This window comes from Psittacula echo, assembly GCF_963264785.1.
Source record: "Psittacula echo genome assembly, chromosome: 2".
Classification (NCBI taxonomy): domain Eukaryota; kingdom Metazoa; phylum Chordata; class Aves; order Psittaciformes; family Psittacidae; genus Psittacula; species Psittacula echo.
Genome location: NC_137737.1, coordinates 160,792,686 through 160,805,045, shown reverse-complemented (window position 1 = coordinate 160,805,045; position 12,360 = coordinate 160,792,686). Strand labels below are relative to the sequence as shown.

Sequence of the window (12,360 nt, the reverse complement as noted above, 5' to 3'; positions counted from 1 at the left end):
CCGCCACTCCTCATCCAATGAGAAGCGAGGAAGCGATGACAGACAGCGACAACAGCCAATGGGATAGGAGAGACGCGCTTGTTGTCGCCGTTGGTCCCGCCCCTGCCGGCGGATGTCGCGTTCTGATTGGTGGAGACGGGCGTCGGCGCGGAAGCGGAGCGGGCTGTGGAGAGCGGCGGTGAGAGGGTGCGGGCGGCGCCATTTTGGGGGGTCCTGTGGTGGGGGGGCCTGGTTTAGGGGTTCCCATAGTGGGGGGGGGCCTGGTTTAGGGGTTCCTGGGGGGGGGGCCTCGTTTAGGGGTTCCCATAGTGGGGGGGAGCCTGGTTTAGGGGTTCCCATAGTGGGGGGGGGCCTGGTTTAGGGGTTCCCATAGTGGGGGGGCCTGGTTTAGGGGTTCCCATAGTGGGGGGGAGCCTGGTTTAGGGGTTCCCATAGTGGGGGGGCCTGGTTTAGGGGTTCCCATAGTGGGGGGGAGCCTGGTTTAGGGGTTCCCATGGGGGGGGCCTGGTTTAGGGGTTCCCATAGTGGGGGGGCCTGGTTTAGGGGTTCCCATGTTGGGGGGGCCTGGTTTAGGGGTCCCCGTGCTGGGGGGGCCTGGTTTAGGGGTTCCCATGGGGGGGGGGCCTGGTTTAGGGGTTCCCATAGTGGGGGGGGGCCTGGTTTAGGGGTTCCCATGGGGGGGGGGCCTGGTTTAGGGGTTCCCGTAGTGGGGGGGGGGGCCTGGTTTAGGGGTCCCCGTGCTGGGGGGGCCTGGTTTAGGGGTTCCCATGGGGGGGGGGGCCTGGTTTAGGGGTTCCCATGGGGGGGGGGGCCTGGTTTAGGGGTTCCCATAGTGGGGGGGGGGCCTGGTTTAGGGGTTCCCATGGGGGGGGGGCCTGGTTTAGGGGTTCCCATAGTGGGGGGGGCCTGGTTTAGGGGTTCCCATGGAGGGGGGGGCCTGGTTTAGGGGTTCCCGTAGTGGGGGGGGGGCCTGGTTTAGGGGTTCCTGGGGGGGGGGCCTGGTTTAGGGGTTCCCATAGTGGGGGGGGGCCTGGTTTAGGGGTTCCCATGGGGGGGGGGGCCTGGTTTAGGGGTTCCCATGGGGGGGGGGCCTGGTTTAGGGGTTCCCGTAGTGGGGGGGGGGGCCTGGTTTAGGGGTTCCCGTAGTGGGGGGGGGCCTGGTTTAGGGGTTCCCATGGGGGGGGGGGCCTGGTTTAGGGGTTCCCATAGTGGGGGAGGGCCTGGTTTAGGGGTTCCCATAGTGGGGGGGGGCCTGGTTTAGGGGTTCCCATGGAGGGGGGGGCCTGGTTTAGGGGTTCCCGTAGTGGGGGGGGGCCTGGTTTAGGGGTTCCCGTAGTGGGGGGGGGCCTGGTTTAGGGGTTCCCGTAGTGGGGGGGGGGCCTGGTTTAGGGGTTCCCGTAGTGGGGGGGGGGCCTGGTTTAGGGGTTCCCATAGTGGGGGGGGGCCTGGTTTAGGGGTTCCCATAGTGGGGGGGGGCCTGGTTTAGGGGTGTTGGGGGGGCCCTTTTAGTGGGGTCTGGTTGAGGGGTGCTGTGGGGTGCCCCATTGATGGGGGAGCTGATTTAGGGGTCCCATCATGGGGTTCCCTTTGGTGGAAGCTGGTTTAGGGGTGCTGGGGGGGCTCGTTTTGGGGTGGGGGGGCTGCGTTTGGGGTGCTGGGGGGGCCTTTTGGTGAGGGGCTGGGTTATGGGGTGCCCCATTGATAGAAACTAGGTTGGGGGGTGGGGAGGCCTTTTGATGGGAAATAAGGGTGCTGTGGGGTGCCCCTTCGGTGTGGGGGGGGCCTGGTTTAGGGGTGCAGTGGGGTGCCCCATTGATGATGGGTCTGGTTTGGGGGTGCCCCATTGATGATGAGTCTGGTTTAGGGGTGCCCCATTAATGATGGGTCTGGTTTGGGGGTGCCCCATTGATGATGAGTCTGGTTTGGGGGTGCCCCATTGATGATGGGTCTGGTTTGGGGGTGCCCCATTGATGATGAGTCTGGTTTAGGGGTGCCCCATTAATGATGGGTCTGGTTTGGGGGTGCCCCATTGATGATGAGTCTGGTTTGGGGGTGCCCCATTGATGATGAGTCTGGTTTAGGGGTGCCCCATTGATGATGAGTCTGGTTTAGGGGTGCCCCATTAATGATGGGTCTGGTTTGGGGGTGCCCCATTGATGATGAGTCTGGTTTGGGGATGCCCCATTGATGATGGGTCTGGTTTGGGGGTGCCCCATTGATGACGGGTCTGGTTTAGGGGTGCCCCATTGGTGACGGGTCTGGTTTAGGGGTGCCCCATTGATGATGGGTCTGGTTTGGGGGTGCCCCATTGATGATGGGTCTGGTTTGGGGGTGCCCCATTGGTGACGGGTCTGGTTTAGGGGTGCCCCATTAATGACGGGTCTGGTTTAGGGGTGTCCCATTGATGATGGGTCTGGTTTGGGGGTGCCCCATTGATGATGGGTCTGGTTTGGGGGTGCCCCATTAATGACGGGTCTGGTTTAGGGGTGCCCCATTAATGACGGGTCTGGTTTAGGGGTGCCCCATTGATGATGGGTCTGGTTTAGGGGTGCCCCATTGATGACGGGTCTGGTTTAGGGGTGCCCCATTAATGACGGGTCTGGTTTAGGGGTGCCCCATTAATGACGGGTCTGGTTTAGGGGTGTCCCATTGATGATGGGTCTGGTTTGGGGGTGCCCCATTGATGACGGGTCTGGTTTAGGGCGCAGTGGGGCGCCCCACTCATGTGGGGCTCGCGTTACGGGTCCCACCATGGGCTTCCTTTTGGGCATTACCCCAGGCCACCCCTTTCCTGCGTCCTCCCCCCCCGTCCCCGCTCGCTCCGATGTCGCCCTGGGGCAGCCCCCCAGCTCCGGGGGGTGCCAGCACCATGCAGAGCCTCGTGTTCCTGTGCGCCCGCCGCCTGCTCGGCCACCGGCCCGGCGCCCGCCGCGCGCTGCCCTTCCTGCCCTCCGAGCTCTATCCCGTCCTCTTCCAAGCGGCCTTCCTGGACGGACGCACGCTGGCGCTGCAGGACCTGGTGACCGCCTGGCCCTTCCCGCTCCTCAGCTTCCAGTGCCTGCTGGGCCGCTGCGGGCACCCGCAGCACCGCGGCCCCCACGCGCGGCCCGCCGACAAGCCCAGCAAGCTCTGCGTCCAGGCCGTCATCTCGGCCGTGGTGGCCCACGTCAGGCAGGCGCTGGAGGACTCCCAGCAGCCCCCCAGGTACCTCGTTCCCTTGGGATGGGGGGGAAAGGGGGGATCCTGCTTCCCTGTGCGGGGGTGGTGCTCGTCGGCGCTGGAGCACGAGCAGCATGGAGTCATGGAATGGTTTGGGTTGGAAGGGACCTTGAAGAGCATCCAGGCCCGTGGGAATACCTCGCGCTAGAGGAGGGTGCTCCAAGCGCCATCCAACCTGGCCTGGATCGGTTCCAGTGATCCCAAGCTCCTCCCTTCAACCCCTTCCAGGGTCCCACCACCCTCATGGGGAAGAGCTTCACCCCAAGATCCCATCAACTCTTCCCTCTTCCAGTTGGAGCCGTTCCTCCTCATCCCATCCCTGCATCCCGGGTCCAAAGCCCCAGTCCAGGTTTCCTGGCGCCCCTTTAGGCACTGGAGCTGCTCTAAGGGCTCCCCGGAGCCTTGAACACTTCCAGGGCTGGAGCATCCATCGCTTCTTTGGGCCTCAGCACCCGCTCAGGGCTGGAGCGAGGTGCGGGACCCCCCCAGCTCTCCCCATTCCCTCCTTTTCCCACCCATTCCTTGTCTCCCCAGCGACAGGCAGTGCCACCTGCGGGTCTTGGACATGACGGGGCTCCAGGACGACGACGCCACCGACCGTGGTCCCGAAGGGATGAGCCTGTGGTCCGGCACGGTGGCATTGGCCAAAGCTTGCCTTGAGGTGGCCAAACACCAAACAGAACTCCAGAAACGCAATTCCAAGCGGCGCAAAGGTCCCTCGGGATCCTCCTGCCTGCCCCAGGCCCTCGGCGTGGAGATCCGCGCCGACCTCTTCGTCAACAGCACGTCCTACGGCGTGCTCCGAGACGCGCTCCAGGCCGCCAGCGGCCCCATGCGGCTCCGGTGCCGGGATTTCCACGCCGAGGAGCTGTCGGTGGCCGGGATCGTGGGATTGCTGGAATGCCTGGATCCTGCCGGCGTGCGGCGCGTGGACCTGCGCTTCAACAACCTGGGCCTGGCCGGGCTCTGCGTGGTGGTGCCGCAGCTGAGCCGCTTCCCGGATCTGCTCAGCCTCAAGCTGCCCTACAGCAACGTGGACGTGCGGCGCCACGCGGCCGGCGCCGACGCCGGCTTCCGGCGCCTCTCCACGCACCTCGGGAAGCTCCGGTCCCTCCGGGAGCTCAACCTGGGCTCGTCCAGGCTGTCCGGGAAGCTCAGGCAGCTGCTACGGTGCGTTCCAAGGGGGAGAAGGGATCCAGAGGGATGTGAGGAGGTGGGAGCGTGTGTGGACATCAGGAGGTTCAACAAGGCCTGGAGGTGGGTTGGGTAATCCCAAGCATAAATGGGCTGGGATAGATGGATGGATGGATGGAGGATGGAGGATGGATGGGTGGGACTGATGCATGATGGATGGATGGATGGGATTGATAGATACCCATGGATAGATGGATGATGGATAGATGGAGCATGGATGGATGGATGGAGGACGGATGGATGGGTGGGATGGATGGATGGATAAATGGATAGACGGATGGATGATGGATGGATAGATGGATGGATGGGTGGATGGGATGGATAGATAGATGGATGGATGGATGGATGATGGATGGATGGATGGATGATGGATGGATGGATGATGGATGGATGGATGATGGATGGGATGGATGATGGATGGATGGATGATGGATGGATGGATGGATGGATGGATGATGGATGGGATAGATGGATGGATGGATGATGGATGATGGATGGGATAGATGGATGGATGGATTGATGGATGATGGATGGGATAGATGGATGGATGGATGTATGGATGGATGGATGGATGATGGATGGGTGGGATTGATGCATGATGGATGGATGGATGGGATTGACAGATACCCATGGATGATGGATAGATGGAGCATGGATGGATGGAGGACAGATGGATGGGTGGGATGGATGGGTGGGATGGATGGGTGGGATGGATGGATGGATAGATGGATAGACGGATGATGGATGATGGATAGATGGATGGGTGGATGGGATGGATGGAGGGATGGATAGATGGATGGATGGATGGGTGGATGGGATGGATGGATGATGGATGGGTGGATGGGATGGATGGATGGAGGGATGGATGGATGGGTGGATGATGGATGGATGGGTGGATGATGGATGGATGGATGGGATGGATGGATGATGGATGGGCAGATGGGATAGATGGGTGGGTGGATGGATGGATGGATGATGGATGATGGATGGATGGATGGATGGATGGATGATGGATGGGATAGATGGGTGGATGGATGGATGATGGATGATGGATGGATGGATTATGGGTGGGTGGATGGATGGATGGATGGATGGAGCAGCCCTGAGGAGAAGGACTTGGGGGTGTTGGGTGAGGAGAAGCGCCCCATGATTTGTGTTTTGCTTTGGGAGCCATCCCCACCCCATTGGTCAACAATTCCCTATGAGGCTGATCCTGGTGGCTTTGGTGTCCTCACAGCTCCTTCTCCCTCTTCCCACCAGGAACCTGGAAGCTCCTCTGGAAAGCCTGGAACTCGCCTTCTGCTACCTCCTTCCCGGCGACCTCGCCTTCCTCTCCCAAAGCATCCACGCTCCAGCCTTGAAGAAGCTGGACTTGAGCGGCCACCACTTCACCGAGAGCCTTCTCCAGCCTCTGCGCTCCCTCCTGGAGAGCTCCTCCTCCCTCATCCACCTGGATCTCATGGAATGCCAACTCACAGACTCCCGCTTGGAAGCTCTCCTCCCATCTCTGTGCCGTTGCTCCCGGCTCCGATGCTTGGGCCTCTTTGGCAACCCCTTGTCCACCCCGGGCCTCAAGACCTTGTTACGCCAAACCTCCGTCCTCCAGGACCTCTGCCTCGTCGTCTACCCGTACCCCGTGGACTGCTACAGCCGGGAGGCGCCGCGGCCGCCGTCAGCTTCCTCCGGGATCTTCGAGGACACTTTGGATGAGGAACGTTTCACCGCCGTCAGCGCCGAGCTCTGCCAGATGCTGGTGAGCTCCGGCAGGGACAACGCCATGTGGACCGCCAGCCTCTGCCGCCACGGCACCCTCGACTACTTCGCCCTGTGACAGCCTGGGGCTTCACCCCCACCCCACGGCGCCGCTGGCACGCGCTGGCCTCGCTGGTGGGCCCCAGCCCCTGCTTCAACCCCCAAACTTGGGTTTGGTGCCATCTCCCTGAGGTTCCTCCTTGGTTTGGTGGGGTTTTGGCGCCTTCTCCACGTGATCTCCTCGGCTGGGAGCTTTGCTGGCATCTCAGCAGGGGTTTCTCCTCGTTTCCTTGGAACGTTTTGGCATCGCTCGGGGGTTCTCTCCTTGTTTTGGAGCTCGTTCGGCACCTTCTGCTTGAGGTTATCCTCGGTTTGGTGCCTCTGGCACTTTTCTCCCTGTTCTCTCCTGGTTTGGTGCTGCTTTGGCACCTTCTCCCTGAGGTTTTCTCCACGTTTTGGAGCTTTTTTGGCATCTCCCTGGTGTTTTCTCCATGTTCTGGTGCCACTCTGGCACCTTCTCCTGAGGTTTGCTCCTCAGTTTGGTGCCACTTTGGCATCTCGCTGAGGTTTCTCCTTGTTTTGGTGCTTCTTTAGCACCTTTGCCCTGAGGTTTCTCCCTTATTTTGGAGCTTTCTTGGCATCTCCCTGAGGTTTCTCCTCATTTTGGTGCCACTTTGGCGCCTTCTCCAGGTTTTCTCCACATTTTGGAGCTTTTTGGGCATTTTCCCAATGTTTTGCCCTTGTTTCGGTGCCTCTCTGGCACCTTCTCCCTGAGGTTTCTCCTTGTTTCGGAGCTCTTTTGCCACTTGCTCCCCACTCCTCCCACCGCCACCACCACGTCTCCGGTGCCAACATTCCGGCCCCGACATTCCTCATTACCCAGGTTCATTAACACAAGAGATTCCTTAATAAATCCTGTTGCTTTGGAAGGGCTCATGGCAAAGAACCCGGCACCGCGGCGCCTTTTATTGTCACGCTCCCCCATAACCCCCCCCTCAGGTCCCCATCCCCAAATCCCATCCCTGTATCCCGAATTCCCATGAGGAATCAGCTCCGTGCTCCTGGTTTAAGCTTCTTTAGGGGGTTTTGGCCACCACGGTGGTGGCACCAGACCAACGCTGGGCTCTGATGGGGCCACCGGGAATCCCAGCTCAACTCTGGCGCGTGGAGATGGGAATATCCGAGGATTCCCTGGCACTTCCAGCGCGGAGCAACGGCAACAGCTCCTCAGTGAGCCGATAGCTCCGGCCTTCCCATAGGAAGTGCGTTGGGGGCTGCTCCTGCCCGTGGTCATACTGGAAGCTGGAGCTCCATTCCCAAGCCAGCGCCGAGCGCACCAGCCCCACGCCGCCGGATTTGGCCGGTGCCGGATGGTAGAGCCGCCCGTTTTCTGGGAATACCGTCAGCTTTTCCGGTTGGAATGGGACCGCCAAGCGCTCCCCCCCGCCGCAGTAGGAGAGGAGCCGGGAATCTCCGGGCAGGAGGTGGGTGAACACAATGGGCCGATCGTCACAGCGCAGGAAGTTCCGCTCCCGGCCGCACCGGGATAGGAACGGGAATTCCGCCTCGTAGCGCCCGCTCCGGTTCTGTTCCAGCTGCTTGAAGAAGAAGCTCAGGAAAGCCACGTCTGCCGGGATGGACACAGGGAGGTGGGTTAAGGAGCTACGGGGGTGTTAATGCGGCTCCTCCGGGTTGGGAAGCTGATGGAGGAGGGATGGAAGCACCGGGAAGCGCCAGTGGGAGCTGGTGATGGAGGGAGGTGGTTAATGAGGGAGGGAAGGGATATGCAAATGGGGCTGTCTGATCCCCCCCCCCCCCCCACTGCTGCCATGGGATGGGATCCCAATTTAAGGATGAGATCCCAATTAAGGATGGATGGGATCCTGATTACGGGATCTCAAGGATGAGATCCCGACTAATGATAGCAGCCTGGTGTTAAGGATCAGCTCCCGGTTAAGGATGAGATTCCAATTAAGGATCGGATCTTGATTAAGGATGGGATCCTGATTAAGGCTCGGATCCCAGTTAAGGAGGAGATCCTGATTTAGGATGAGATCCCAGTTAAGGATCAGGTCCTGATTAAGGCTGGAATCCTGATTTAGGATCAGATCTCTAGGATTGCATCTCCGTTAAGGGTGAGATCCCAATTAACAATCGGATTTCAAGGATCAAATCCCACTTAGAGATTAGATCCCAAATAAGGGTGGGATCCTTACTAAAGATAGGATCCCGACTAAGGATGGAATCGTAAGGATTGGATTCTGATGAAGGACTGGATCCCAAGGATTGGATCCCAATTGAATACTCCAAATATGGATGAGATCCCAATTAAGGACTGGATCCCAGTTAAGGACTGGATCTTCATTAAGGATCAGATCCTTACTAAGGATCAGGGCTCATGGATGAGATCCTGACTGAGGATCAGATCCCAGTCAAGTATTGGATCCTGGTCAAGGATCGGATCCCAAGGACTTGATCCCAAGTAAGGCTGAGATTCCAGTTAAGGATCTGATCCCAGGTGAGGGCTGCTTTTGGGTGGGTTTGGCTCCCGGTACCTTTGAAGCAGGTGATGAAATTCTTCACTTTGGTGTCATCCAGGAAAAGCTGTGGGAAAGCGGGAAAAAGCCTCAGAATCCCAAAGCGTCCCCAGCCGGCTGCCCGGGATCGCGCTGGGATCTGTGCGGGATCCGCCATGGATCCATGTGGGTTCTGGTTGGGATCTATCTGGGATCTGCCATGGATCCACGGGGGTTCTGGTTGGGATCTATCTGGGATCCGCCATGGATCCATGTGGGTTCTGGTTGGGATCTATCTGGGATCTGCCATGGATCCACGGGGGTTCTGGTTGGGATCCACTCAAGATCTGCCCAGGATCCATCTGGGACCTCCCCAGGAGCCACCCCATCCCTGGCATCCCAAGGCCGTTACCGTCCTTTTGGGATCCATTTAGGGCCTGTTTGGGATCCAGCCGGGATCCGCTGTGGATCTGGTGCCCCCGTCCCCCAAGGACACCCCTTGATCCCGGTGTTCCCAGTGTCCCAGGGCCCCCCTGTTCCCGCTGTTCCCTCTGTTCCCCTTGTCCCAGAGTACCCTCTGTTCCCGGTACCCCCCTGTTCCTGCTGTTCCCGGTGGACCCAATGTTCCCCATGTTCCCCTGTTCCCACTGTTCCCGGAACCCCCCTGTTCCCGGTGTTCCCTGTGTTCCTGGTACCCCGCTGTTCCCTCTGTTCCCGCTGTTCCCCCTGTTCCCTCTGTTCCCGCTGTTCCCCCTGTTCCTGCTGTTCCCCTGTTCCCGCTGTTCCCCTCTTCCCTCTGTTTCCCTGTTCCCTCTGTTCCCCTGTTCCCTCTGTTCCCCCTGTTCCCCCTGTTCCCTCTGTTCCCCTGTTCCCGCTGTTCCCCTCTTCCCTCTGTTTCCCTGTTCCCCCTGTTCCCCCTGTTCCCCCTGTTCCCCTGTTCCCCCTGTTCCCGCTGTTCCCTCTGTTCCCCCTGTTCCCCTGTTCCCTCTGTTCCCCCTGTTCCCCCTGTTCCCGCTGTTCCCTCTGTTCCCCCTGTTCCCCTGTTCCCTCTGTTCCCTCTGTTCCCCCTGTTCCCGCTGTTCCCTCTGTTCCCCCTGTTCCCCTGTTCCCTCTGTTCCCCCTGTTCCCCCTGTTCCCCCTGTTCCCGCTGTTCCCTCTGTTCCCCCTGTTCCCCTGTTCCCTCTGTTCCCTCTGTTCCCCCTGTTCCCTCTGTTCCCTCTGTTCCCCTGTTCCCGCTGTTCCCGCTGTTCCCCCTGTTCCCGCTGTTCCCCCTGTTCCCGCTGTTCCCCCTGTTCCCTCTGTTCCCTCTGTTCCCGCTGTTCCCCCTGTTCCCCCTGTTCCCGCTGTTCCCCCTGTTCCCTCTGTTCCCCTGTTCCCGCTGTTCCCCCTGTTCCCCCTGTTCCCCTGTTCCCCTGTTCCCTCTGTTCCCCCTGTTCCCCCTGTTCCCCCTGTTCCCCTGTTCCCCCTGTTCCCCCTGTTCCCTCTGTTCCCCCTGTTCCCCTGTTCCCCCTGTTCCCCCTGTTCCCTCTGTTCCCTCTGTTCCCCCTGTTCCCGCTGTTCCCCCTGTTCCCGCTGTTCCCTCTGTTCCCCCTGTTCCCCTGTTCCCCCTGTTCCCGCTGTTCCCCTGTTCCCTCTGTTCCCCCTGTTCCCCCTGTTCCCGCTGTTCCCCCTGTTCCCTCTGTTCCCCTGTTCCCTCTGTTCCCCCTGTTCCCTCTGTTCCCCCTGTTCCCCCTGTTCCCCTGTTCCCTCTGTTCCCTCTGTTCCCCCTGTTCCCCCTGTTCCCGCTGTTCCCCCTGTTCCCTCTGTTCCCCTGTTCCCTCTGTTCCCCTGTTCCCTCTGTTCCCCTGTTCCCCCTGTTCCCCCTGTTCCCCCTGTTCCCCCTGTTCCCTCTGTTCCCCCTGTTCCCCCTGTTCCCCCTGTTCCCTCTGTTCCCCCTGTTCCCTCTGTTCCCCCTGTTCCCCCTGTTCCCCCTGTTCCCTCTGTTCCCCCTGTTCCCCCTGTTCCCCCTGTTCCCTCTGTTCCCCTGTTCCCCCTGTTCCCCCTGTTCCCTCTGTTCCCCTGTTCCCCTGTTCCCGCTGTTCCCCCTGTTCTCGCTGTTCCCGGTACCTGTCCCTGGTGATCCAGGTAATAAAAGTACTCGCGGGTGCGCGGCTCCGGGCTCTGCCCCTGCCGGTACCCGGGCACGGCCGCGCTCGGGCCGGGCCGGAGCCGCAGCGCCGGGAGCAGCCGCATCCCGGAACCGGAACCGGAACCGGAGCGCTCCCGATCCCGGTACCGACCGCGGGCCTGCAGCGGGCTCGGCCTCGGACCCGGAAGTGGCACCGGAAGTGGAGGGGACCGGGACGATCGCTGCACCGCTCCGGGCGGAAACATTGCCCCGCGGGGACCGATGGAGACCCCATAGAGACCCCATAGAGACCCATAGAGACCCCATAGAGACCCATAGAGACCCCATAGAGACCCCATGGAGACCCCATAGAGACCCCATAGAGACCCCATAGAGACCCCATAGAGAGCCTATAGAGACCCCATAGAGACTTCATAGAGACCCCATAGAGACCCCATGGAGACCCCACAGAGACCCCATAGAGACCCATAGAGACCTCATGGAGACCCATAGAGAGCCTATAGAGACCCCATAGAGACCCCATAGAGACCCTATAGAGACCCCATAGAGACCCTATAGAGACCCGCCTGGTCCTGTACACAGCCATCCACTACTATAGGCACCCATATATGATATAGACACCCATGTGCCCTATAGACACCCATGTACATCTATAGACATCCAGCCACCCCTATAGACACCCATGTGCCCTATAGACACCTATGTACATCTATAGACATCCAGCCACCCCTATAGACACCCATATAACCCTATAGACACCCATGTGCCCTATAGACACCCATGTACATCTATAGACATCCAGCCACCCCTATAGATACCCATGTAACCCTATAGACACCCATATGCCCTATAGAAGCCCTCACACCCCTATAGATACCCATGTACAGCTATATACACCTAAGTACCCCTTATGGACACCCATGAATCCTTATATACACCCATACCCCATATAGAGTCCCATGCATCCCTATAGACACGCCTACCCCTATGGGCACCCATGAGCCCCTATAGACACCCACCCCCTTAGGCACCCTTATAGGCAACCATACCCCCTATAGACTCCCATGTACCCCTATAGACACCCATGTCCCCTATAGACATCTATCCCCCTTATAGACACCCACCTGCTCCTATAGACACCCGTGTACCCTATAGACACCCACAGCCTTTATAGAACCCTTACCCTTATAGGCACCCACTCAGTCATATAAACACCCACCTGCTCCTATAGCCACCATATACCCTTATCTATATATATACACCCATACCCCATAGAGAGTCCCATGCACCCCTACAGACATCCCTATAGACACCCATGTACCCCTTATATACACCCATGTGCCCTATAGATGCCCATCCGCCTTATAGACACCCAGCTGCTCCTATAGACACCCACACACCTTATAGACCCCCATGTACCCCTATACGCACCCATATACCCCTAGAAACCCCCATGTGCTCCTACAGTCCCTGTACCCCCTATAGACACCCCTATAGATCCCCATGTACCCCTATAGTCCCTGTACCCCCTATTGACACCCATGTACCCCT

At 59.6% G+C, this 12,360-nt stretch overlaps 2 protein-coding genes across 4 annotated transcripts; one reads left to right on the top strand and one right to left on the bottom strand.

Moving 5' to 3' along the window:
* The first annotated feature begins 136 nt into the window (after nt 1-136).
* LRRC14 (leucine rich repeat containing 14) lies at nt 137-7,092 on the top strand. 3 transcript variants are annotated; one of them, XM_080610933.1, is made up of 4 exons: nt 137-186; nt 2,780-3,204; nt 3,754-4,389; nt 5,674-7,092. In XM_080610933.1, exons 2-4 carry the CDS (start codon nt 2,825-2,827, stop codon nt 6,242-6,244), a joined length of 1,587 nt encoding a protein of 528 aa, XP_080467059.1. In that variant the 5' UTR covers nt 137-186; nt 2,780-2,824; the 3' UTR covers nt 6,245-7,092. The 3 variants fall into 3 exon arrangements, with proteins under 3 accessions (XP_080467059.1, XP_080467057.1, XP_080467058.1); XM_080610931.1 differs by having other exon boundaries at nt 3,754-4,476; XM_080610932.1 differs by having other exon boundaries at nt 168-178; nt 3,754-4,476.
* Nucleotides 7,093-7,178: 86 nt separating this feature from the next.
* LOC308218142 (UPF0598 protein C8orf82 homolog) lies at nt 7,179-10,991 on the bottom strand. The gene is made up of 3 exons (XM_080611819.1): nt 10,788-10,991; nt 8,721-8,769; nt 7,179-7,792 (listed from the first exon to the last, which is right to left on the bottom strand). The coding sequence occupies exons 1-3, from the start codon at nt 10,911-10,913 to the stop codon at nt 7,317-7,319; spliced, it is 651 nt and encodes a 216-aa protein (XP_080467945.1). The 5' UTR covers nt 10,914-10,991; the 3' UTR covers nt 7,179-7,316.
* Nucleotides 10,992-12,360: the final 1,369 nt, after the last annotated feature.

What these genes read in the sequence shown, in the direction of transcription:
- LOC308218142 (XM_080611819.1), bottom strand. Translation starts at nt 10,913, where the DNA reads ATGCGGCTGCTCCCGGCGCTGCGGCTCCGGCCCGGCCCGAGCGCGGCC. An exon ending in ACCTGGATCACCAGGGACAG is followed by an intron (nt 8,770 to 10,787) that starts GTACCGGGAACA and finishes GCTTTCCCACAG; the next exon opens with CTTTTCCTGGATGACACCAA. An exon ending in TTTCATCACCTGCTTCAAAG is followed by an intron (nt 7,793 to 8,720) that starts GTACCGGGAGCC and finishes CCATCCCGGCAG; the next exon opens with ACGTGGCTTTCCTGAGCTTC.
- LRRC14 (XM_080610931.1), top strand. Translation starts at nt 2,825, where the DNA reads ATGTCGCCCTGGGGCAGCCCCCCAGCTCCGGGGGGTGCCAGCACCATG. An exon ending in GACTCCCAGCAGCCCCCCAG is followed by an intron (nt 3,205 to 3,753) that starts GTACCTCGTTCC and finishes TTGTCTCCCCAG; the next exon opens with CGACAGGCAGTGCCACCTGC. An exon ending in AGGTTCAACAAGGCCTGGAG is followed by an intron (nt 4,477 to 5,673) that starts GTGGGTTGGGTA and finishes TCTTCCCACCAG; the next exon opens with GAACCTGGAAGCTCCTCTGG.